Source organism: Plodia interpunctella, chromosome 15 (genome assembly GCF_027563975.2).
Source record: "Plodia interpunctella isolate USDA-ARS_2022_Savannah chromosome 15, ilPloInte3.2, whole genome shotgun sequence".
Classification (NCBI taxonomy): domain Eukaryota; kingdom Metazoa; phylum Arthropoda; class Insecta; order Lepidoptera; family Pyralidae; genus Plodia; species Plodia interpunctella.
The window spans coordinates 5231907-5259865 of NC_071308.1; the positions used below are offsets into that span (position 1 = coordinate 5231907).

The window sequence follows — 27959 nt, forward strand, 5'->3', positions numbered from 1 at the left end:
TCTATCCATTTTTTATTACGTCATTATTGACATTATGGGCTTTTGCAATGCCGTCTTTTTACTTTTTTTGGGACACTTGATATAAAATACGACCTATATGTACACTGCAAAAATTAAATAACCTTAATTTTCTGTGTAATCGCAGCCAAAATAAAAAAAATGTTATGACAGCATTTTCAATACACATTCTATAAACCAATAATCTTCATTTCTAGTTCCAAAAATCAAGCGAACACGCGCTCTTCAGCAACTCCGTGGTGGATGTATTCACCCAGCTAACGCAATGCTTCGACGTGGTTTCCAAACTCGAGTGTCCCGATCCTGAGATCTGGAAGAGATACATGAAGAGATTCGCCAAGACCATTGTCAAAGTGCTGGTCGCGTACGCTGATATCGTGAAGAAGGAGTTCCCTGAACATTTGAAGGAAGAGAGAGTGGTGAGTCTAGTCCTTGAAATCTGTTCCTAATGTCCATTGCTTAGTATATACAAGTTACATAATTCATTCTAAGTGATCTAATAGATCCTTTAAGATAAATTTCAAGTGAATACTATTTTGAGAAGAGCAAACACTACTTTTTAAGAAGAGTTTACTCTTCTAAAATAGGTAACAATGTTATACTTTTTCAGCAAACGGTAAAATAGGTGAATCAGGCCGTTAGTATTATTGTTAATATATGTCATAAATATTTTAGAATCTGTACATTGCTTTCACGATTCTCGATCTAGAACTTATATTCTAATTCCAGGCTTGCATCCTAATGAACAACATCCAGCAGCTGCGCGTGCAGCTTGAGAAGATGTTTGAGGCGATGGGCGGCACCAAGCTGGAGCGGGACGCCGCCGATATTCTGCACGACCTGCAGCAGAGCCTCAACAGCACGCTGGATGAGCTCGCCTCTATGTTTGCTAACAGGTGGTGTACCTTCTCCTTATCGAGTAGGAATCGATAAAAAATCATGTTGAGTCCGTCTGCCATAATAGGGACAAATAATGTTTAAATGATTCTCTTTCGGCATTTCTTCCCTAGAGGTCGTTCCGAAATGCTAGTTTTTAGCTGAAGCGGCTTCTCGTACTGGTGTTATAATCTAATTAAATATATGATTTAATTTAGAATATGACGTGAAAATGTGCTTGTAAAATAGTCTCAGCCATCTGTTCATCGAACTAAATGCTAGGGGTATATGACCAAGCTGATCATTCTCTCCCTGACCTCGTTCAAATGTTCCATTAAAGCTTTGTTGTTTGGTTCTAGAACGTGCCTTTTTGGTTGTTTGGGCCTTGACCACAAACTTTTGTTTTTATAGCCATAGCATGGTAGAATTACCATCTAGACTATCCAATGCATATTTTTACCCATGGCGTACCTGATGTATCATGATCGCTAGAGCTGGATCTGCTGTGCTGTTCGTCCTCAGGGCGAAGGTTCTGCTACAATTCTATTCGTTCGTAATTTATTTGAATTCCAGCTTAGAGACTCGCATCACGGCCAGCGTGAAGGAGCTGGGCGAGCTGCTGCAGAAGGTGGGCGGAGGCGGCGCGCCCGGCGCCGCGCAGGCGCCCGCGCACCACGAGGCTGACGAGGTGCTGCGCCCGCTCATGGATATCTTGGTGAGGGGGATTTGTTTATTACGCTCGCGGTGGCCTATGTTTTATTTCAGCTCATTAACCATCGACTTAGCTGTAAAAGCAGATTTTTACATATAAGAATGTGTTAAGAATATGTATTCTAAATTTAATTTAAAAATAGCAAGGTTCAGCGTAGTAGCACCAACACAATGCAACCGTTACCATGGTATTTAACAATGTTGTACTCTGGCGTGATAACGTCGCAGTAATACTTAGAACTGTTGACAATAATATTGGACACAATGTTCATGAAAAGACTAATTTTAATATTTAGAATGACTGCAAATGATTTCGTCATCATATCATAAAAAATAAAACAAATAAAAAGAAATTGGTAGGCATATGAAATAAATATTTTTTACTCCGTATCCCAAACCTAAACTGTCCTCGATAATCGTTAAAACATACTTTAGCTGAAAATTTTTTATTTGACAGGATGGCTCACTCACGATGTACGCGGAGTCCTGCGAGAAGACCGTACTGAAGAGGCTGCTGAAGGAGTTGTGGAAGATTGTCATGAAGATTCTAGAAAAGACTGTCGTGCTTCCTCCCATGACTGATAAAACGGTGATCTTTCTTATTCTAACCTTGTAGATCTTATAATTGCCTAGTAAATCTGCCTGATAAATATGTGTCTGCAAAGGCCAAATTTCTGACTACATGCTTTGATTTTGACTTTATGAAAAGAACCTACATCAATGCACGGATTGTGATAGACCCTCGATAATCTAACCTTAGTGACTAAAGTATGTTTTTGCATAAGCATTGATTTATCATGCGGCCAGTTGATCCATGAGGAAAGCTAGAATCCTGACCATATGTTCAAGAATGATCAAATATTATTACAACTTCTACTACTCTGCAGTAAATCATAAAATAATATACGTTTAAGAAGACTTCTGTACCTGTTTTCATTTCATTGAAGATAATAAATCTTAAACTTTTATCTTCCTTTAGATGATGTTGAAGAACCTGACCAACAACGCCAAGAATCTGGCTGCCAACGCGAAGATAGAAGACATGACGCAGCTGTTCAAGAGTACTGTCGGCAAACAAGATGTGAAGCATGCGTTGTCCGGAGTCATGGACATCTCGAAAGAGGTAATTATTATAAATTTATATTAGTCGGATGACCTGACTATGGTCGTAGAGAAATGCTAGATGCAGGCTACTTCTAATCGGCCATCTTGAAAATCTTTGGGGGAATCGAATGTCCAGCAGTAGATTCTCAATACAATTCCATTCCAATGGGTTGATATATGCCTGTTGTGATAAAAAAGGTACACTATTTTCCGCTTTTTGGCTGAAATAATGATGGCAATGATTAATATATGATCAATATCGATTCGAAATCAATAATTTTGCCATTTAAAGATAATATTTTTGAATGCTTATTCTAATTTGTAATCTGAATTACAATTATCATCGTAATTACTGAAAAAAAAAATTCATATAATAATTAAATTACTGTTATTTTTATTATTATTATTTATTAATTAATTGATGTACGTACACATAATAAAAGTGTAAATATAACATTGACAAATACTTATGTTACGTTCAAACTTAAATTAATAATGTATATTTACATTTTCTCAGCATTTATCAGCCGAAAAGAGTTTAACACCGAAACAGTGCGCAGTATTAGACGCAGCGTTGGACACCATCAAACTATACTTCCACGCTGGCGGCAACGGCCTAAAGAAGACCTTCTTAGAAAAGAGCCCAGAACTGCAGTCATTGAGATATGCCCTCAGTTTGTACACACAGACTACGGATACGCTGATTAGGACGTTTGTCACCAGTCAACAGAATCAAGGTATGTTTTATTGTAGATAGAAATAGCATAAAGAATGTGAACACACACACACACACACACACAAACACACATACATACACACATAAACACACAGACACACACACACCCACACACACATACGCACGCGCACACATACACACACACTCACTCATGTTTAATACACGGGCCAGACGTTTTGTCCAATCAGATATAATTGAAATTATGACTTCCTATAAATGCCTTCTATTTCTACACCATCCACCATATATTTATTATTTTATAACTTTCTTTTGAAAAAAACAGCGGTAGCATAAAAATATTGGAAATTAACTTGAAAATGTACAAACTACATTCATAGACGCAGCAGTTGCAGAAGAGGGAAGCGTGGGAGAGGTATCTCTTCAGGTTGATCTGTTCACGCATCCTGGTACTGGAGAACACAAGATCACTGTCAAAGGTATGTAATTCAATTAAAATATATAATTTGTGGCCAACAGGCGGACACTTCAACGGGCACAAAATCAAAATGTTATGGTTCATTTGGATTTTGTCATAAAAAGTAATGTTCAGAATCGATTATTCATTCAGCAGATTAAGCCTGAAAATAAAAGTATTACAGACATTTTCATATTTCAAAATGAAATGATTTCGTGAATAATTTGTGATGATAGTTTGAGCTTAAAGAAGACTAAAACAATGAAAAATTGTACTGAAATATTCATTTCAACAGAATCCATAAATCGATCGTTACAATTGCAGTGGTAGCAGCGAACGACCTTAAGTGGGTGATAGCTAGCGGCATGTTCCGTCCGTTCATCGAGGTGAACCTGATCGGGCCGCACCTCGCTGACAAGAAGAGGAAATTCGCCACCAAGTCCAAGAGCAACAACTGGAGCCCCAAGTTTAACGAAACATTTCACTTGTACGTGTCATTCTCTTTATCTTTCATTTTTGCACGTTTCCGTTTCCGATGTGTCTGATATCAGAGTAAAAAATACCTAAACCTAAAAAATAAAAAAAAATGGCTTTGACAATCGAAAGTCTGCCTGAAGTCAATGTCAACGCTTGTTATGAATAATTGGCTTTTTCTCCAACTAGTCAAATCAAATACTTTTTCTAATGTCAAAAACAACATTTTACATGGAACTTGTATGTAATGTAGTAATGTATTGATTGTGACGTCACGGATTTTGGACTCAAAAAGCATTTCTAATGACTACATTAGAAATGCTTTTTGAGTCCAAAATCCGTTTACTTTTTTGTTCATTTTCATAAACCTGGCCAATTAAAGTGGCATTTAATTAACGTTTTTGATTATTTAAATACATACCTTAATACATTATTTTTTTTACGCTGTCAAATATAGCCAATTATTTCTGCCGCCAAGGCCACCAAGGTTAGTTTGCTCGCACGACATCTACACGGGAGGATATGCATAGTATATATGTGATGAAGAACGTTTAAAATGCTTTTATACGCATGATGTATTACGCATGACTATTGCAGCTATATTAATTTCAGTTTCCAAACGACATTAGACAATCTTGTGTCATCTCTTTTTTTCAGTATGGTGAGCGCGACAGAACAACTGGAACTATTTGAACTCCACGTGTGCGTACGGGACTACTGCTTCGCTCGGGAGGACCGTCTGGTCGGTGTCGCTGTTATGCGGCTGGCAGATATTGCGGAACAGGTAACAAACTACGTCAATATTATTAAGCGCCAAACTTGTTCCATCTCTAAGAAAGCATGGGCCGAGTTGAAGATTTGACATACATAATTATAATTCGTCCCTGGGATAAGATTCAAGTGGGACCAGAAGCCCCCTGACTCAACCATTGAGGTTGTGATCTCTAACTGCAGCATGGTGAGACAGAACTAATAGAACTGTTTGAAGTCGATGTCTACCTGAAAGATCGTCGTATATTTGAAGTAATGGTTGGCAAACTACGCCTTATTAATCCCCTGGCTTATGTATTTTTAAGACTTGTTCTGTAGATATGGACAAACATACATTTTTTTAAAATTATCAACTTTATGGTCTGTCTAAGTCTGTATAAGAAGTTTATTTATTTAATATTGACTTATTTTTTTATGTATAATTTTAAATTAAACCTAAAATATTTGGAATTGTAATTGAATATTTTGTACTAGGGTTCATGTGCTGGCTGGTTACCATTGGGCACACGCGTGAAAATGGACGAAACGGGCTGGACCATCCTCAGGATACTCTCCCAGCGGCACAGTGACGAAGTGGCAAGAGAATTCGTCAAACTGAAGTCAGAAATGCGCAACGAAGCTCCCGTAGGCCAAGGACCTTCGTGAGGAACTCTATAAGAACACCATCGGAGTCAAAGTTACGGCACTTAAGTGTCATTACTCGAAAATGGACATTTCGAGTGTTAATTGCGTCCCTCGAAGTCCCGAAGAGACTTCGCGAGGAAAAACGACTCCGGCGCTCCGGCAGTACCCGGTCAGATATGATTTCCTATCGAGACGTTTTGTAAATAAATTTCGATGTTAAGTTACGCGATAGTAGTATATGTTGCACAAAGTACTCGTTAGCTACAAAGACTGACCGTAGGCGGCCGAGGGCGCCGCGTGCGTATCCGTTTTAGGTGTCCAATGTTTATTACTCATTCGTTTCGATTTAAACTCTGACTGAAATTGAAGAGATTTATTTGTTATTTTATTCACTTGCCACTTTGTAATTTTGAATTAACTGCTCACGAGTTTCGATTTTTGTATTTTGATTTATGATTGGATATCTAAAATGGTGTGCGTATCATCACGATTTATGTAATAATATTAATATGGACCAAACTGTCATAAATACGGATTCATTAATCCTTATCCCTAAATAATGCAACATAATTTATCTAACTAATCATCTACTCGTTATTCGTGTACAGTAAATAATATTATGGCCTTATGTAAATTATTTCGATTTGTTTTTTTTTTGCTTCTTATATATAGTGGAATGAACGTTAGGACAAAAGAAAAGCGATGTTTTTTTTAACGCGTGGTGTATAGGAATATGCGAGCACGATAATCAAGTGTAGGAGATGAGTGTTCTAAAATGGAATTAAATATAGTATAGCTACGGTTTATATTAAAATGTACGGTCTTGTCATCTTTTATATCTCATTTTGTGTCCGTTTTGAGAGATCTCAAGTGTAATGTGGTCCACACTGTTTCAGTATTTTACTGATGTAAATACCAATGTTGTTTAATATACAATCTTATTATCTTTAACACTTATTTTAATACGCTTGGCCTGTTAACATATAATCAAATCTCCTATGTCTTTTTGTATATTATTGAAAATTGTGATATTGTTATAAATGAAATACATCATTAACTGTCGTGGATATTTACGTATATCGGTTTTAGGAGATAAATTCATTGATCAGATGTTGATTGTTGTAAAATTTGTATTAGAACATATTTTCTTTATCGATACAGGGCACTGATAATTTTAAATTAAATATTAAATATATATTTAAATGTTTCTTTGTAAGTATCAATTTGATGTTTCCTTCGAATTTCTATGAATATTCTTATTTGTTTTGTCGAGGCTGTACCTTGACGAAATCAGTGCTCAAAATAATTCGTTAAGGCATTTTTATGGCGAATTATAATAACCACACGTGGATTTAACGAGATAATAATTATATTATAAATTAAAATTGTCACAGTCAAAACCTAAACTCACAGTGTTTGAAACATCACAAATAAAATTAGGAACTGTATATTTTCATAGTCACTACGACTAACTTTAACGAGTATACGATTCACTATAGACATAAGTAACTAAAGTAACAAAAATCTAAACCTACCTACGTTGGAATGAGTTCCATTTTATACAATTATCTGTCATAGATTTTACTTCATACTAGGCATATATCATTATATACAATAGAAAGTAGAATATAAGGCAGGTAATAGCGTAAAGTGGAAATCATTCCATCGATTGATGATTGATTGTCGCATTATATAAATTGTTATTTAAGTAATGTCATTTTATATGCATATTCACGAGATTAAATGTCTTTGTTGTGTTTTTTAATATATTTTTTCTTTTAATATGAGTGATGTTTGGTCATAGTGGTTTTGAAAATATACAAAATGTGTAGAGGCACACCACTGAACGACACGGGAGATAGATTTTCTAAATATTAGCATTTATCATGGATTACATATCTGTAGATAGAGAATGTGGTTTGTCTAGTCCAAATCTCAATATATATTATATATTTCATCGTCTTTACTAAAAACTTATCTTTTTTACTTTGTAATTCCGAGTCGACTGAGTCTATAAATAGTGCGTAACTATCGTTGCGTTGATAGTTTCCGTAGTTATTCTATTCAATGTATTAACGTATTCAAATCTAATAAAAATATCTTTCAAAATTTGAATTAGATATATTACATTCTTTGTCCATTGTAATAAATAAAATATATTTAAAAGTAATATATAAAAATTATAGCCTATATGTACGTATTAATGCATTGAATGGGGTGTGTTTCGTTGGAATTTATTAGCAATAAAATTACCTATTGGATAGTGTTCTAATCTTTTTTTCATACAAAATGTTGATAATAGTCTCAATGACGATAATAAAATTGCGTACATTTGATCATCCATTTGTAAATACTGGCAAATCGTACTTCCATTGTTTGCTGAAGGGAAGATATCTGGAAGGGATCGTGTGATATCTACATAAACCAACACACAAAATATCAGTATTAATTTCTGTGTATCATGATTTGTTTATGTATTCGTATATTTTGAAGTGATAGTCTCAAAACACTGTTTATGAAGATATTACGATTCGAGCTAGTATTAAAGAGAAGCGCACAGATCATTATCCATCATCAAAATAATACTATCAAATCATATTGACACGTGAAACCTTTACCATTTGACAATACTTGGTAAATATAATTTTGTAAGTGTAAAATGTGATCATTACAAGCATCGGCGTCATTGTAAGTCTATATCGCTCCAATTTTAGTATTAAAGTCACTAAACATTGCATATATCTTTGTATAAAATGCATATATGTAAATGTTACATGTTTAAACACATTATTGAATTTAGAATTTTTATGAAAAAATAAATATCCGTATTTCAAATATACCTCGTTTTGTTTCATTATTTGTTTGTTTTTATTAACTCGTATAAAGGTCATGTCTAATAATAAGTTTTTATATTTTTATTATAGTCAAGTTGAATGTTTAGAGAAGACTCCCGTTTTTCGATATAAATCATAATATTTATAAGACAAGAATTCCAGGAAACATTAGTTATACTTCAAAACGGATCTCGTATTCCCTAGTGTCTGATGCTGACATTGACGCTCGTAAAGCCTTGGAACTGTTTTGTAAATAATTCCCGTTTTACAAATGTCCAATTCGTGATAATGTTACTGATTCATGCCTCGTTTTTCGTCAGATTCTTTGAATTTTCTGATCTATTTGTGTCGCAAATGGAATGGAACGTAGACTGACATTCCCACGCAAAATCCACGCAGCTGACTGTAATGTGACGACACAGTGAAAAAGAGGGGGAGTCTATTTAAACGTCACTCATTCATAAACTGAAAACATCATTGCATCATTGAACACGGCCGCGTACGCACGCCAGCGAACCGCAAGCGCGCTATTTTTATACAATTTCGTACTTGATAAATACAAAGAGTTTTGTGTTGTGGCATTTTCTTTGTGAAGATGAGCGGAAATTTCCTGACGATCCCCAGCGACGACCACATTACGAAGCGTTCACGGGTATGGCTTCACTTTGTATTGCATGAAATAGAACGTAAATAGCGCGAAACCAGTACATACACAATAACAATATAAAAAAATATGTTATCTATAATATAATTCAAATGATTTTGTTTTTAAGCAGGATTTTGAGGTCTTATTTAAATAAAAAACAACATACCTACAATATTTTACCGCCATAGTTTTTCCCGCCAAATTGCAACATATGATTAAATTAAATATAAATGGTTTACCAATTGAACAATCGAATTCAGTTCGTTAACTTACCGACCTAAATTGTGTGGCTTCATTCCTCTCTTTTTGAATGATAAATAAAACCAACATTTTCAATTCGATAGACATTTTATTCAACAAAATCTATCCTAAAATAAATTTTAAAACATTTTATCATTGAACACTCAATGACGTGTTTTGCAGAGATATATTTTTTAAATTCACACTGGCCGTTTTGAAACACAAAGAGGCTCAGGATTTATTTATTTTTAATTGAAATAAAATTTTGTTCGGGGTAGAACTTCCAACGAATGAATTCAATTTATAAAATTTATTTCCTGCCCTAAATTGGGAAGAAATTATTACAGGTTTTTATCTCCAACTCAATATTTGAATTTACTAGGAGAAAAAAGCACTTTCCGAGTATGAAAAAATATATAAATTATTATTTTTTGCATTTATTAGTAAACTTTGCATGTAACTACAGAGTATCGCATTACGCTGCGTTGTTCATCATTTTACTTAGGCTTCAATCATTTGGAATAATCACTAAGCATTAGCGATCACAACTGTTTAATATGTTACTGTTATAATATTATTGCGTTCTAATTTTGAAAATACTTACATATACAGAGAATTTCTTTTCACCGCGACGTGTGTTTCTCGCCCTACATTAAAACTAGTTTAAAAAAATATTTACTCTATAATCCTTTCACGGGTGTTGTACGAGGTAAAAACAACTTAGCAATAACGGCGTTCACAAACAGGGTTAACATCCAGTAAGCCTGTTCACCCATTCAATAATTTTTAAATCTTTTTTCGCGAATCCCGGGCTTTCGGGCATCATAGCCGTGACTGCAACGGGAACACGCAAGGATAAGAGATAGATTGAAGTTTATAATATTATTAGGTCAACCCTAAACAAATTTAAATTCACCTTGTCCTAATTACAACAGTCAGAACGCGGAAGAAGCGAACATATGTTCGATTAGTAACACTATTTGTTATAGAAATAGTGGGAATAGCCGCAATTTCAATTGTGTATATAAGGTTGCTTATCACATTTAAGTGAAAATTAGACAAAGCAGCGGATTACTTAACTAATTATTTTTAATTAATATTACAAGTTATTATAACATAGTTTTGAAATGGAGTGTTTACTGTTATATTAGGTTTCAGGTAGTTTAATTTAAATAATTTTATAAATCGTTCACGGTGGTTGGTATGTGTAGGTACGTAACTTAATATTTATTTATAAAATTTAATATTATAATTTGTTTTTTCTATCTCATAATTAAAAATATCGGGTAAGTTACGAAAATAGCTTTGCCGAACTATCGATAATTTTAATCGAATGAAGCTATACTATCGATAGTATTGATATTATTCATAGTCTCGATAGCTCTCTGGAATAACACTATTGGTAAATTACAATCAATAGTATGGTATCGATATTTATATCGATTTTTCTCAAACTATAGTTTGAGAAAAATCTATAGTGTCAATAGTTATCGACATTATTGATCGTTTTCCATACTATCGAATGTAATTTACCAATAGTGTTATTCCAGAGAGCTATCGAGACTATGGATAATATCAATACTATCGCTAGTATAGCTTAGTAGATAGTGTAGTGTTGCCGCTTGATAGTCGACTTGATAGGCGGCAACACTACACGAAAATATTTTCTCAGTGTCATATTTATGAAGCATTTAGAAATATGTACATATGTGCAAAAAATTGACAAATCGCTCAATAATTTAAGTGTAGATAAAGCGTGCTGTTTGTGATTTACCTACGTTGAAACATATTTCATAATGTATTTAATGTTTGAATGTCGAATGAAAAATTCTACATTATAACCAATGACTGTGGAATATGCAGCGCTAGAGTTTGGTGGCTTGCCAATGTTTCCTGCAACAATATATTTCTGATTGCGACGAAGATATCACAAGTCTAGCGATAAATAGTTGTCCACTTATAAATAAGATATTTTTAACGATTAATTATAATCGTTAAAAAACTAAGAATTGATGAGGAAATATTTGTATTTTAGTTTGTGTCCCTACAACTCAAACAACTGGACCTTTGGTGCAATTTTGCATCAACCATTAGGTGAAACATAGGTAGATAAACAATGAGAAATATAGGCAAATAAGGTACGTAATGCTGCATTTTATTTACCGCGGATGAAGTCTAGGGCTTTTAATTTTAGAAAGTATTGATAGAATTTTATTTGATTGGAATGTTTCAAGCAAAATCCACTATTTTCTAACTTTCTAATCAATAGTTCATAAATAAATATATAAAAAACGTATAAAGCAAAACCTCAAGTAAATAATATTATTTGATTCTATCAACCTAGAACCAACATTTACTGAACGTATATTGAACAGTTATCATTGTTCATCATCACATCATATGTGTTGTCGTTCATTAATAGAAAGGCACAAAAGATGAGAAAAGAAATCTTCCTAGGGGGCTATTTGTACAGACTTTTATTTAGATGCACCTGTCCCGATGTCTGCCTGTCTGAAATCAAATCCGGGTGATAAACGCTTGCTTCACTTCTGGCAACATGACTCGTTATCCAAAATTTAATCGTTTTTTTTTTAATTCAGTACGAGTGTTTAGCCAAATCCGGTGGTCAAAGATCCGGCTTTTCTTTCTTTTCGAGTGTGTTAATTGCTAACACTGGTGTCAGATTTATTCAAATAGCCTAAAGGCATCTGAAATGACTTTTACGACTACCTACCGCGTCTAGTGACAAATAGTCGCATACACACTATTGAAGTACCATTGACTGTCTACCAGTGTGCAGGTTTCCTCACGATATCTTTCCTTCAACGGAAGCAAGTGGTGGTCTTTGAAAACTACTATACTTACATGAGTCAGATTGGATCCAAACCTGGCGCTTTTACATTCACAGACCTGCGTCTTACCCATTACACCACCACCCCTTCACTACATAGTATAAAACGAAGTCGCTTCCCGTTTTCTGTCTGTCCTCATTGTATGCTTAGATCTTTAACACTACGCAATAGATTTTGATACAATTTTTATGGTGTTACCCGAGCGAAGCCGGGATAGGCAGGTGGTATATAAGTAGCTATGTTATATGATTTCTGTGGCAGTTAATGTCTATAATGTACGCATAGATCTTTATAACTACGTTATGGATTTTGGTGAGGATTTTTTAATAGATAGTGATTTTAGAGGAAAAAAAATAAATACAATCAAACACCTGGTGTATATAATTTATTATGGTTTTACCTGAGCAAAACCGTGACGGGCCGCTGGTATAATATATAACGTTGAATGATTTCAGCGACAGCTAGTAGGTAGTCAGTCTAATTAGAAAATTAACGTTAATGGCTGTTGCTTTAATTAAACGCCCTTAATTTTGTAAAATACGTGAACGGAATGATACCATGCTTTGAATAATTAAAAGTATTACATTTTAAACACTATCAAAGCTAAAGTAACTGTGATATCAAAGAATTTTAAGAGTTGGTTCCACCAGTCAATTTTGATATTAAAATTAACCTGCACAGAAAACGCGTTTTAGATATAGTCTAAACGTCGACGGCACACAGGTTAAAATCGATGCCAAAGTTGAATGGTGCAACAATACCCTAATATCTAAACTTTTGATTAATTAGAAAGTCGATAAATATATTTATATTATTTGGGGAAATTTAGATATTTTAATTTGGCTGAAAGATTTTCGAATTTGATTTTGAAAGTTACAAGTCATTAATACTTACTTCTTTTAATTACAACATTTTTCTCATAAATTCTTGAGGAGAAACTTGTTCTAAAATGTCTGCCCATTTATACTACAAATATTAATAAATTATCCTACCTAAGTATTTTATCATTATTTAAGTATAGGCTTAACTTCACGTGCGTCTTATTTTTATCATATAAGTATTTGAACAATGAAATAATTTTCACATTTCGATATAACAGCATATGTAATATAGACTCGCAAACATCAGGGATATCGTGAATTAAGATGATCAAAGGCGAAATTCCCGTTTGCTCCACCGATCCACTAAAGGGTATCAGTACCTGAAAGTCCTTGTAACGTGACCTCCCTGGTGGAGAAGCTGTGGGGTCACCAATTCGTAAGGAGTGATTATTCTTAGTATTCTCATGAAATCCCAGCGAGGGTCAAAACCCAATTTAAATTACGTACGTTCCTGAACACACGAATAGAGAATCTGAACAGAGGTTAAGGTTCATACAACTACGTTCTTGACCACACGAGTAGAAAATCGGAATAGAGGTTAAGATTCATACAACTACGTTTTCGTCGGTACCTATTACAAGTATGCAGCGCAAGTATGTATGTCTACACCTTCTAAAAGAGTGCCCCATATTTGACAAGACACGCCATGACTATGTCACGGCGTGTTCACGAAATAAAATTGTCGAATTTGACTTAATCCAGACCTCAACTAAAGAGGAAAAGACGACGACCTTTTTAAAATTGGTAGACAATATCGTCTACAACCTAAAAACCATTAACGGGACTTAAGCTCTAAATCTTTTCTTCCTCCAAAAAACCTCCTCCTCCTCCCTCCTTACATAACCCAGATAGAAGCACGCAACTCTGTATCCAATAGCAAAGAAAGCGTGTATCTAAATTTTGTGACTTATGTAAAATTGGAGCCCAAATAAAGCTATTATTCCTAATATTTAAAAAAAAAAAGTATGTATGTCTACTAGCCGTTTGTAGATTGATGTGAATTTTAAATTGTTTTTTGTGGTGTAAAGGTAGTAAAAAAAGTAGGTACTACTAAGATAGGTAATAATTTGGGACGCTCCTTAGTAAGCTTTGCCTCTGTTCAGCTTCCTTACTCATGTATTCCTGACTGAGTCATTGGACTCTTGCCACGTAATAGGTAAATTATTGTGGAACACAAAATAAACTACTAATTTTATCACCTTTGAACATTCCTCAATAGATTCGAGGTAGGTAGGGCTATCTAGCGATACAAATTTATTATTTTTACTAAAGAAGCTATCCTTATAATATGCTAATGGTGTATTTTGGATTATAGCATAAGTTACAAATGTTTAACAACCGTTTCGTTTCATAATGTAAAGTTAAAACTTAAAATCTTGAATTCCAAACAAAAGTCTCCCTCTGTTCTTAGCATTTTCGGTTTCTTTTTCAGTCGTTGAATCCGCTTTTCAATTTCTTTCTCTTTGTTTTTCTGTGTTTTTTTTTAAACTTTAATTTTTTTAGACAAATCTGAACATCTTTTTATAATTGATTCATTTCTATTTTGCGTGTCGTCGATCTCCAACGATACGTTTACCTGATATCTAATACCTGTACACTGACAGCCCTAAAGAAGACGGAAGAGTGAGTCAGACATATTGCCACGTGAAATCAGTAATCATTCAAAACGAGGGAGCGAGGACACTCCGGCGCAGGGCCAAGCATTTACTCATCACTGTCATTTACCATCATGACAAATGTTCGAATATTCTAATATTTAAAACAGCTACGTAACCAGAGGCGTCCTAGCTGAGCGACAAGGTAGTACATATCAAATGCAGTTATGTTTCGACATTATTCCCAACCGGTTGTAAAATCACGGCTGAATTTTCAAAATCTTAAGGTAATTTTAAGCTGATCCTGGGTTTCACGGCATTATAGCTCCGAACGAAACATGTGGAGACTAGATTATTATGATACGACATTGAAACCTTCAAGAAACGAGTATACAACTTCTTGAAAGGCCTACCAAAGCTTTTGCGATGGTGTTAAGTTCACTGTACGTGATTGTCTACCATTTATTTATCTTCATTTTAATCCAAGTTTATTATTATTTTTCAAGAGAATATCAAGGTTAAACTGTTTTATATATCCAAAATTAGATGAAAGGGATCATCTCCCGCGAGATTCCAACACAAACCGTCATACTTGACTTTCCGCGCCACGAAAGAAATCTTTCAGACGAGGCGCTACTGTCGCTGTTATCAACAACGCGTCCTATCTGTCATTGATAGTTCCACATATCGCCGCGGGACTTCTTTTGTGGCTCGGACTTTTTGTTCTGGCAGCCTCTACTCACACAACGTTCGCTGTAAATCAAATAGATTTAATTAGCTCGTATTGTGAATCATATGCGACTGTAATTACATTATGATGCGGTACAATACCGTGGATGTCATATGAGGAGACTAAGGGACAAGAGCCTAGGCAGATGATAGGTAACAATAGCATTCCCAAGGAGGGTTGACGTCAAACAGGCGGCCGGTTGTCACAGCCGAATCTTGAAATTTTAATGTCTTTTTTACGCTGACCCCGGGCTTCGCGGCCTCACAACCCCGAAAGCAATCGGGAACATGCAGACATGCGGGAGACATTTCGAAAATATAATGATTTTTCATTGACAGCTTTCGAGCTTTTGCCTGTTTTAAGCCAACATTTATACGATTCATCTCATTATCTTCTACCATCTAAACGTCATTTATAGTACACCTTTAGGTCTTGTTTATGGTGACCGGCGCGCGGGCTGGTCATAAACATAAATTTATACCGCACGGCGGGTTGCGTGTCCATAAACAATAGGTACCTCATATTTATTTCTTAGTCACCTTTTACGGTTATGGGTTTGATTCTAATACCTACACGGTTCAGTTTATAAACAAAAAAGAACAAATGAGATACGAGTATACCTATAAACTAAAAAACCTAAATAGGACTAAACTCAAAAGATTTAAATACAAATTCTAAGAATTGAGTTATCGTGCCATGAAGCCTTTCTGCATTACCGCAAGATACGATACAACAGACATAGCGCGGTAAATCCTCTGAGCGAAAAAGCAGTCAGTCCGCTTGTCATTTGTAAGAGAATGGAGATATTTATTTAAGTTCAGTACAAACGTTTTATCACCATTATTGCCATTTCACAACAGGTCCATCGTTGAATATTAAATTTATATTACTTTTTACGAAATTGTCAAATCGATATGATACTTTAATAAGTATTTTATTCTCGAAACGATTCATCAGACGCAAAGCAGGTGTACTAAAACAAATATTTACAGAAATTAAAAATGAAATGAGCGATAAAACCTGTTCACTAAACGATACGCACGAACTCCGTAAACACATTCCATACATTTCATGTGGAATTTCAGACGTATCGAACAATACTCGTATTCGCAACGAAAATCCGGGTAATAAATAGCTTGCTCCGTAAACATTCGCAAATTTTCAAATTACAATATCCTTGACTACAAGTTGCAGACTACAAATTGTTACAATTGCTGTATAAATATAACTTGGACTTGTTGTGACTACTCTGTAAAGTCATCCAGCCTTATGTTTACATATAGGTACCTACATATTTTAAAACAACGCCCTCTGCCGCGTCATAACGAACATACAGAGCTATCTGTATGTTCGCGATACCTAAACTCAAAAGGTTTTACCCAATAGATGGTGTCATTCCTGAGGAAAGTTTAGGTGAAGGTAATTTGTTACGTTTTTACCCAAGCGAAGTCGGGACGGGCCGCTAGTTAATATTGCAATAGATTTGTTGCGACTACGATTCATAGTAATATGCTACATATACACCAGCGTCGTGTGTCATGGTTTACTCTCGATGAACAAAAAAAATTTTCATGTTATATACTTATATATATATATATCGTGGTGAGTCAAGGGCTCCAGGCCTTTCGAAGCGGTGATGGTGTAATGCTTAAGACGACCGCCTGTGGTTAAGACAACCGCCTGTGGATCGAAAGGTCTCAGGTTCGTATCCTACTCGTGCCATATGTGTTTGTATACCAGTTTGACTCATATATAATAGTTTTCATTGACCACCACTTGCTTCCGGTGAAAGAAAACATCGTGAGGAAACCTGCACACAGGTTGACAGTTTAGTTCACTAGTGTGTATCGTCTACCTGCCACTACATGGCGGTAAGTAGTCGTACAAGTCATGTCAGATGCTTTTAGGTGACTTGAATAAAATACCTGTGTTAGCAATAACACACTCGATATGACCATGATGAGTCAGTGCCCCAGCTGGGGGAAATTAAAACAGCTGCTGATGCAGCATGAGCAGATGATAAAGTATGTCAAAATTTTATAAGTATCTACAGACATACCTACAGAGGTAGAAGCGGAGGTGGTCCACACCTCCGTATCTACTTACAGACATACTTAATACCCAGATACGAATTCTAATCCCATCCCATCATAAATAATATAGTAAAATATTTAGTGTAGAGGAAAATATGTGAGGATTCCTCTACATATTTTCCTTACATATTTTCCTCTACATATTTTAGAAGCAGGGATATTATAATGATGGGATGAGATATTAGAATTCGTATCATAGACAATTATTTAGTAATGGTATTATACCATAGTAGTTACCAGTCAGCAGTAGTCATGTAAGATGTGTTATAAAACCTGATACTAATTATAGGAATGACAGGCTCGAGCCTGTCTGCTATCTGATAAGCAAATAAGAAAGTTTACTAGCACTATTAAAGTTTAACCAACATGTCCTCCACTGAAATATGTCTATGACTAACTAGTTTGAACTGTTTAAAACAGAGGTCGACAAATATGTAACTAGACAAAGTTTAGAATAGCACATAAATGTCATCCACAACCACATCAAGGGTAATTACAGTGGAAGCTACAGAAAAAAAAAACAAATGGTGATTCTAAATTTCTCTAAATTTCTTAATAAAACGTTTATTAGACTGCTAAAGACTATTCGTATTACTGTCTGAAAACTATTTAGCACGGTTGTTAGTGATGTGATAAATAAAACAATAGGAGTTGGCATCAAATCGTGTCTAGTTTCAAAAATAAATTTTCCGCGTTTATGCGCCATTGTCTGAACGGCCGAATGGTCGCACATGAACGCTTATATAAAATGTAATCACCTATACATATTTGAATCACCTATACATTCGCAATTTTCACTTTCTTCAATACTTCATCAAAGTCATGCTTATACTCTCTACTTATACTGCTTCTCCTCCCACGTAGATTGTCAAAGACAACCAAGGGAATGGGCTATGAACTGAATTTTTGAAGTGAAAACATTTTAGAGACATTATGCACTTTTTGTGATGGTAAAAATTTTAAAATTCGCGTCAGGACATTTGGCTGATCGAAAATTCGTAAGACGTCAAAAATGCACAAGTTAATTTTCAAGTTTTCACACTCCCGGAGTGCAACCCGTCTTTTTTTATTAAAGGAACCTATCATAGTTTGCTAGGCTAGCATGATGACTATTAGGGGGCTTATTATTCAATGTGTTGTTAAAGAAATATAGTTCCATCAATAGGAATCGAATAGGATAGGATTCGAAGAATTGCGAAAGACTGAAAAGACTTTGTAGTTTCGCAATTCTTTGCTTTGTACAAAATTTTATAAAATTTACACTTTTAGCAGCATTTTTGGACTTCCCAAGAGAAAATAGCGACTGCTGTTTGTTTGTCCTTTAAAATTCCATCACATCATCCTGGTCTCGAACTTACTTTGGGTCTAGCTCAATCTGTGTGATTTGTCCTAAAATATTTATAATATATTTATATTTATTTATTTATCCTATAGCTTTATTTGATTGTCTGTCTATTGTAACCTAGACGATAATAACAGTATTATTGGAAATTTACATTTGACTCTGTTCCGTGTTTTGGTTGAAATTTGCATGCTTAATAGGTATCTAATGTTAACACAATAATGTTAATCCACTTCATACCTCACTCAGGTTTTGCTAATAAATTCTGCTCTTGTAATGAGTTTAGGTGAGATTGAATAACAAACCTAATATACGCTTAACTATATTAGTATAGGCCATTAAAAACCTTTCTATAACGTTTTTGTGTTTTACTTTTTATGAATATTTTTAATTTAATAAAATTTTCTTTGTTCTATTTTTAAAATATAAGACAGACTTTTAGAGCAGATAAAAACATATGCCGAGCATTCCATTTCTTATCTTAAATTAATAAAATAATATTAGTAAAATTCATTCGAAATTCTTCTTATAGAGGACTGACGTCATAAGCAATTATTGGTCGAGTCGTATCAATTTTAAAAGGTCTGCCCCGCTATTAATGATATTAGGTAGTTAATGTATGCTTTAAGCTAAAATATTTTTGTCACTATCGCACTTTATAATATTTGCCATAGATAGTAACAGACAAAATGTAATTTAGTTTGTCTCATGTTTTAACTTTTTTAAGAAGAATGCGGTTAATTTTTGAGCGAGTCCTAGTCGCCAAGTCGTTGCGGCCATAAACGCGAACATGTCATGACAGTCACTCAAAAACCTACGTCCATTTTTATGATTTACTTTACATTTAGATGCTCTCAGATATCTTTATTTTTTTTAAACGTAAATGTATTTTATATTTTTCATTTTATTCGCAAATGTGTTTTTAACAGTTCAATATTTTCATAACAAATGATTTTTCCTTGAGATTCTATAATATAAAATGACGTTTCCTGTTGAAATGGTCATTCAATTGATGACAGGAGAATAATTTCCGTTTACACAAACATGTGACGAAGATATAAAAGCTATTGTTGGCTGTTTTTTTCTGCCTAGAATTTTGTATTTTATGCAATATTAGCAAAATATTGGTTTTTTTCAAAGCAATTTAATTACTTATTAACTTATTCTTTTTCATAACTTATTATACCTAATAATTATATGTACAATCGCTATGGCATAAGAGTTATATTTTTTCTAGTATAATATATACATATAGTACATGGGGTACCCTCATGGAGGGTACTTCGCCCTGGTTGACAACCAGACGATGAGAATATGTCGACGCAATTTTTTAACTAACCATTTTTTAAAATAAAATAATTCATGACATTTGAGTTCTTTTAAATAAAATTCTGTTAAATTAATAGTAAATATTTGTCTACAGAGTTCGTCACTGACAGACCTGATATCGGCGTTCGACACAAAAGCACAGACACACAGCGACCTGCAGAAAGTCACCGCATTCAGCGGTTCCTTTGACAAAAACCACAAACCGACATTCTCCAAAGATGAGTACGGCAAGTGAGTATGTCTGGGTTCCTTAAGAATAGTTTTATCCATGTTTTTAAACTTTTTTTGATTGGTAAAATATGTTAAACTCGCTCGTGACCCGATCGAAAATTCGTAAGACGTCAAAAATGCATAACGTTAATAATCAAGTTTTCACTACTGCCGGCACTCCCAAAGTGTTACCCGCTTTCTTTTCTCTCTTTCATTTGTATGAAAGAAATTTCGGAATTTGCGTATTTCCGATTTCTTCCCCAGCTATAAAGCATCGGAGTCCAGGCTCTTTACTATATTTTGGCAAAGACAACATGAAATGGAGAACCTATTTCATATTGTCTTTACCATCGTCGAAGTCAAAGCATTAATTCAGTGATAATGTCCTAGACTTTAGACCTCCACGACACATTTTCACGTTAAATTGTATATAGTATTTCTCAACAAGCTACGAACTACTGGCATTTCGGGACGGCCACAGCTGAGAAATGTCTAAAATAGTATTTGGACCCTATCATGTCATGTCGTCTTAAATCGATAGGTAGTTTTAGACTTTCTTCCTACTTGCTATGAGCAGACAGATTCTGCAGGTAATCCGTGCACTTATGTGAATAAGTGAACTAATTCGCCGCCTTTTTTAATTTTTAACAAGCTACTGAAATTTATCTGAAATCAACAAAAATATACAGGGCAAGGCTTAACTGTGGATTTCTAAATAAAATGTTCAACTTTTTCTTTGACTGTTCCCTCTTGATTTCGCTTAATAAAATGTAATTACAAACTTCGCGACAAGAATGAAGGATCCATTAATCTCGTTATGCTCCATAAGTAAGTAGAAATAAAGCTGTGATCATGAAAGCGTCAAATATCATTCAATTTTGAAGAAAAAAAAAACAGTTTAAATCCTTACACATCTTTGCAAAGTATCCGCATCTGCCCGTCTGTTCGCAATAAACTACTATACTGATTTTTATGCAGTTATCAATAACAGATAGTCTGATTCCCAAGGAAAGTTTAGGTGTATACTTTAGTATACTTTGTTATAGTAATCTGAAATCGATAGACGGTTGCACGCAAAATCCCACATCATGTCTGTTTATCAATAAAATGCCATTTGATGGTGCGAGCGAATATTCTAAAATTATTTTATGACTCATAAATTTCATATAAAATTTCCAATAAAGACGGATGATCGTATAAATATTGAATTATGATTTGTTAACAGTGATCGTGTTTTTGCGGATACCACTTTATAGTACTGAATTCCGATTACACGTGTATTTAATTTGGCTGTTTTAGTTTGGTTAAAACAAATACTATAGGGCTTTTATGACCACTCGACCGGTTTTTCATATTAATAATACCCTTTCACATTAACCTTTACGTTAAATTCCAATACAAATCAATTCCAACCCATCATCATACATGAGCGACAAATGTGGCAAGACAGCGCGACTATAGGCGCTTTAGGACTACTTATTAGCGAGTTGCATAAAATATGGCGAGTAAGAAATAAGAACTTTCTTGATAGCGAACAGGCGACGGCAGTATTTCCCGTAATGGTTGACGTCGGGCATCGTTAAATCACATATCTCATGAAATAATTATTTCTTAAGCTGGCCAAGGGGTTCACAGCATCACAGCTACGAATACAACAGGAAAGACGTAAGGATAGGAGAGATGCATTTATCAGTGGCCTATGTTGTTATCGTAATTACTCGTACATGTCATGAGCGTGCCGTCGCTCAGCTAGGACACTAGGATAGCAATACAGTCACTATCAAATATCGAAGTTTCCATCTAACCCCAGCTTTTGTCCGCAGGCCCATCCCGGGGTCGATGACCGAGTTCAGAGGAGCAGAAGCTCAGGCTCGAGTTTGTACTGAAATGAAGGAACTTTGCGAAATAATAAATGAATACGGTAAAGCTCCTTGCAAAAGTCTGTTGCCACCAGAACTACAGTGTGCGACCAAAGTCATATCATTTGGGGAACTGTTTTCAGTAAGTATTATCAATTTGGCAACATTTTTATATTAAAAATTCTAATGGTGAAATTCAAGCCTCTGATGTATTCACGGAAATCTTAACGAGCTCGTATTGTTCGTTAAAAATAATATATTTTTTTAACAAAGCATACGAGCTCGTTCCGCATTATGAATACAGATTAAATATTAAAAATTATTTAAAACACTTCAATATATTTCGACATTCTTTTTTTATTGTGTTAAATGCCGAGACATTTAAATATTTGTTGATCAATTTTCGAGTTCAATTTTCAGTTTTTCATCGTTCTTTCATCGATAAAAATATTTTATTTTCTCAATTTAAATAAAAACACCTGTACGTAGTTTTAAAGACCAATTTCAAATTTAGAATTCGTGACGTTTTTAGCGTCGGTTGGATGAAGAATAGAGAAAAATAAACTGTGAATATAATAGAGAAAATAAAAATAAAGTCTATGGCTTGTGATGACAGCACACCTGGTTAATGGGTGTTTAATTTTGTAAAAATCATTGTTTGTTATAATTACTTTTAGTTTCAAGAGGCAAGGCCAGGCGGATAGAAATAGATCGCTGATGATCTTGACAAAACATTGCTTGTGGATGTAAGTCATAAACTAAAATCGTTAAATGATAGTTATTGACAAAATTAAACATTACTACTACCAACCAAAACGAAGCCAAATTTTGACATCAAATCCAATTTTAATTGTTTAGAAGAAATCATAATCGTAATTGCAGTTGTGTATTGATTTTATTTCTATTTAGGGATGTCGTGAATACATGTTGTAAAAATAAGCGTAAAATAATTTTGAATCATATGCACGTATAAACCTGTCAAGGCTTTTGTACATCTTTTATGTTATTTTAAAGTATTTTTTATGGAAATAAATAAATTAAAAATATTACACAGATAAAACAATCTATAATGACCATCCATTTATATGAAATCAAATAATAATAGAGGTTAAATACTGACACAGATTGTAAATATAATTTCTACAATATCTCATGTAGATCGACGGTAAAAGTGGTGTTTTAGTAAAAACAATAACAATAATTTGTCATCTATTAATAGCAAAATAGTACGTCTATAGAATTGTATAGGATCTATTTCTATAGAGGGAGGCCAAAAATGATGGCAGAATGACTTTAATATATTTTTTTAAATAATGGCTAGCCCTTAGCTTGCACAGAGATGAATATAAAACTACGGGACGTTTTCGTCCAGAGCAGTTGGAAACGTCAACCAATAATAAAAAACCTACATTGTCAGCATTAATTTGTATCAAGCCGTACCTAACAACTGTGTAAGATTCTTTAAGACTGAGAAAAATGAAAAGAATGTCCAGTGTCCGCTACAGTTTATAATTTAAATTCTTCGCCCCGACATTAGCAGACAATAACAAAACTTGGCACATTCGCAGCGGGGTGAGACATGCCATAGTTATTTACATATTTCAGTTTTCGAAATTTAAATTTCGATGTCTTAATTTACAGTGAGTCAGAATTGGTAAATAAAATAAAACTTTTTAATTATATTTATTTATGTAGGTACAAGTGTAAACATATTATATGGCTTCGTAGCTAACAAATGCATTATAAGTAATTGAACATTTGATTTCGCATAAATAAGTAAGGACCAAAGTTCACAAAGCACGGAAAATTTCATTTTATTCTCTCTTATCCTCACGTGTTCTCGGTGACATTCGGAGCTGTGACGCCCCGAAGCCCAGGGTTCGCGTAAAAAAAATTAGCCATTAAATTTTGATCATTTATAACCGGCTACCTGTCTGACGTCAACCCTCTTCGGGGATGCTGTCTAATCGCCTCTAAATTCTAGGGCCACGCCACAATTTACTATTTCATTTTACAAAAAGATAAATAATAAAAGATAAATAATATTATTTCAATGAGTCAAGAACATCATTGATTGCTTTTGTTGTAATTAATTAATCTTATAAATAATCTATAATATTAATATCCAGAATAAATAACCATAAACTACAGATATGTGCATTCAGCATTCAGCCAGTGACGTCATAAGACATTCCTGGTCGCGTTCCGTTCTGTCACGGCCAAGATTTAAATTTGGAATTAACTAATGTGGGTTCATAATTAGCCAATAAACAGCGGGCGAGACTCAATATGGTAACGGAAGCGATGGTCGTTTAAATCTGGAATATTTGAATGTTTGTCTGGCTATCTATTGACGTATGCCTTGCGTAAATATTGATGGTTTTCGCTAAAATTGATGATTTATTTTTGGAACACCTAAAAATGCATAAGATACACAAATATTGGTTTGACGTATGGTGGCTGGCCGGTTTTTATAAACTCTTTAAAATAATGGCAAATAAACTTACGATTTATTCATTTCTAAACTCGATATTCACTCGATCACGGTAAATTACTTATTTTGTGCAAACTGTCTCATGATTTATTGTATGACTGAATTTAATATAAATAAAATCATTTTGCCAACAGATTTACACCGTAATATCTGACAAACTAGTCGGTATACTTCTAAGGTCTAGAAAGCACCACTTATCATATTTCGAAGGAGAAGTTTTATTCCAGGTGAGATAATCCATATTCATATTATAATTTATTTATTTATATTTATATTATATATTTATATTTATTAATTGCGGAAATAAGCCGCTTGACCCATTTTCATGAAATTTGGTATGTAGTAAAAGTAGTAAAAGATATTTAATTCAAATATAGGCTAACGTTGGGTTAAAGTTTGTATGAAAATCAATTGTTCTGCTTTCATAAATTTATTTTGTATGTTTTCATAAATTTATTTTGTGGAATCCGATATATATTATATTAAGTTTTCTCTCAACGTGATTATGACCAATTCAATAAGAAAATTTATTCTATCTACACGTGACAAATTATCAGAAACATTATAACGAACACATGAAAGTCCAAAGGTCTTTGATACTCGAAGGTTCAGTGTATCCTCTTAAGTATGTTATTTAGTTATCTTTGATCACAATTTCTGGAGAGGAGATCATCTTGTTTTCTTGCTTATAAGTCTTTATAATGAAATGAGGATGTGTTTGGGGACTTCAGATAACACACAATCTACTTTCGTTGCATGGTTAAAATTTGAAAATTATAGATAAGAATTAAAAATAAAAATCTGTGTGCTGCCAGTACTTTTTAGAATAATTTTATTTCATACTTATTGTTTATGATTTTTTTTTTTTAATTTCATAGTTATAGACTCAAAAAATAATTTGATGATTCTTTTTCACAAATATGTGAAAAAGAATAATTATGTAATAATTTATGCGATGCTAGCATTTACCCACGGTTTTGCCCGCATGTGTTTCACACGAGAGCGATTGGAACACGCGTTTAGTTTTGAATATTCTTAAGAAACATAAGAGTATGTATTTTCGTTTAATTGTATTTTCGTTTTGTATTTGTCAGAAACGGGATGACGATGTGCCCATATTCCTCATGCAGCCAATCGACGATATCAGAACTTATTGTAATAACAAAGCGTTACAAGCCCGAAGATCAGTGTCACCTATGCCAGAAAGAAATTGAGCTAGAAATGATATATTTCAGTTATGTGTAATGTACTTGTGTACACTACACATAAGCCATAATAGCCAATGAATACTTATTTATGTGAATGGTACTTTTTTCTAAATATGATCCATATTCAATAAGTATATTTATTGTAGTTCAATACTTATTCACCGTCGCATAGCATGCTGCTTAATTTATATTTTAGTGAAATTTTATAAGGTTTAATATAAAAAAAATAACCTATATTGTTCCCTTGTCCACCAAAATGGTATTATTATAATAAACAAAATTATTTTAATATCAAGACCAACCGACAGTTACTAAAGAAAATAAGAAATTATTTTCAAACTTTTTTCTAATATAAATAAATTTTTACTCAGTGACATTTATTTCGTATAAAATAATATTTTATATAATTATATATATTTGATGTATTTATATTAGTATTGTATAAGATAGACAAAGATAGCATAGAAAAGATATTCGAAAAAAAGGGACCTGTAATTGTATTGTTGCTTTTGTCTATATTGCGATGTGGAAAAAATATATTTTAAAACTGCACAGAAAATTGTGAAAATTAAATTTGTACACATCTATTTTTAGGTTAATTTTATCTAGTCTATCCACTAGTCCATATAAATGAAAAGATTTTTTTTTATTTACTCTCGGTGAGAGACGTTATTGTAATATTTGAAAAATACCTAATTTTAGTGATAATTATTCATATTTTGTTTATTTTAATTGACAAAAACTTGTTTTATATTTTAAAAAAAACGCATAATATTTATTCAGTTTATACATCAGAAGTCGTAACATTATTACCTACCACATTTGTTTTGTTTACCTAACTCAATATATGTATATGTGGGAGATAAAGATTATTTCATAATAGTACAATATGATATAAGTGCGGTAAGTTGAAAATTACAGCCGAGGCAATATTGCTAGCCCGAGCCGTAGGTCGAGGGCTACAAGAAAGCAGAGGTTGTATGTCACTATGTACGTATGTCATCATACGTGTATTGAAAATTACAACCTTACGACGTTTTATAACATATTTGCGATTAAATAAATATAGGATTCAATAAAACACGGAAACAAATAAATCTTCAATTACTTGTTAAAGCAGTTTTAAAGTAAATTAATATCTTTGAGTTTTCTTACCGATAAATGGTTGTAATTTATTGTCAACATTAATTTAAAGAAATAAATGTTTATTTATTGTATCTCCTAAAGTTAATTTTATTCAAACAATGTTGACTACTTTTCTCACATAAAAACTCTTTGCTAAGATTTTAAAAATTATCGTTGGTTAAGACCGAGCATCTTGATAAACCGTGCGTTTTACTTAAAAAAAACTTGTACGTTTTACATTACAATAACGCAATTTGGTAAATTATGTGACCCTTTACGAGCAAATTTATTATAAAATATATTTTTTTAATCCAATAGATTTAACACTGGCAATAAAGAATTCTCAAGGGAAGGTCAGTTGAAAGAAATCAGAAAAAAAGAGGGACTGAAGATATTGTAGAGACGATGTAAAATGTTTTAAGAATAAAATGAAAGATTCGTTGCTTTTCGACCTGATTTTATCTAAAATATCCCCACATATATTATTATAAACAATTGTATATATACCTTTATATAACTAACATTTGGTTTATCGTTTGTTATTCTATACTTAGTTTTAAGACAAATAAATAAATAAATAAGACAGCTTTGTAAAAATGCTTATTTACTTTACACAATAGATTAGAACCTAATGATAATGTAAAAGCAATTTATTTTCAACAAAAATAAGTACATTAATAAATAAAAAAAATGATGTGCCATGAAAATGTCATCATTCAAACACAATAGTAAATAATGTTTAATATGGTAATGCATTTTCATTATTTGATACCTTAGTAATATTTAAACAAC

General features: G+C 33.5%; 2 protein-coding genes across 7 annotated transcripts in view; both read left to right on the top strand.

The window, feature by feature from the left end:
- LOC128676184 (protein unc-13 homolog B-like) overlaps positions 1 to 8568 on the top strand; it is a 229728-nt gene extending 221160 nt beyond the window's left edge. For all 6 annotated transcript variants that reach the window (XM_053756181.2, XM_053756176.1, XM_053756177.1 and 3 more), the window contains 10 exons: positions 216 to 437; positions 748 to 914; positions 1468 to 1609; positions 2063 to 2194; positions 2585 to 2728; positions 3227 to 3446; positions 3784 to 3882; positions 4185 to 4347; positions 4992 to 5118; positions 5580 to 8568. In XM_053756181.2, the coding sequence (XP_053612156.1) occupies positions 216 to 437; positions 748 to 914; positions 1468 to 1609; positions 2063 to 2194; positions 2585 to 2728; positions 3227 to 3446; positions 3784 to 3882; positions 4185 to 4347; positions 4992 to 5118; positions 5580 to 5750 (1587 nt within the window). In that variant the 3' untranslated portion in view covers positions 5751 to 8568. The remainder of the gene's footprint in view (positions 1 to 215; positions 438 to 747; positions 915 to 1467; positions 1610 to 2062; positions 2195 to 2584; positions 2729 to 3226; positions 3447 to 3783; positions 3883 to 4184; positions 4348 to 4991; positions 5119 to 5579) is intronic.
- Positions 8569 to 9029: 461 nt separating this feature from the next.
- LOC128675991 (actin-binding Rho-activating protein-like) lies at positions 9030 to 27914 on the top strand. Its single transcript, XM_053755872.2, has 5 exons — positions 9030 to 9215; positions 20366 to 20502; positions 22305 to 22482; positions 24969 to 25061; positions 25929 to 27914. The coding sequence occupies exons 1-5, from the start codon at positions 9159 to 9161 to the stop codon at positions 26046 to 26048; spliced, it is 585 nt and encodes a 194-aa protein (XP_053611847.1). The 5' UTR covers positions 9030 to 9158; the 3' UTR covers positions 26049 to 27914.
- The last annotated feature ends 45 nt before the right edge of the window (positions 27915 to 27959 follow it).

Coding starts and splice junctions, on each gene's coding strand:
- LOC128675991 (XM_053755872.2), top strand. CDS start 9,159: ATGAGCGGAAATTTCCTGACGATCCCCAGCGACGACCACATTACGAAG. Junction 20,503..22,304: donor TCCAAAGATGAGTACGGCAA/GTGAGTATGTCT, acceptor TTTTGTCCGCAG/GCCCATCCCGGGGTCGATGA. Junction 25,062..25,928: donor AAGGAGAAGTTTTATTCCAG/GTGAGATAATCC, acceptor TGTATTTGTCAG/AAACGGGATGACGATGTGCC.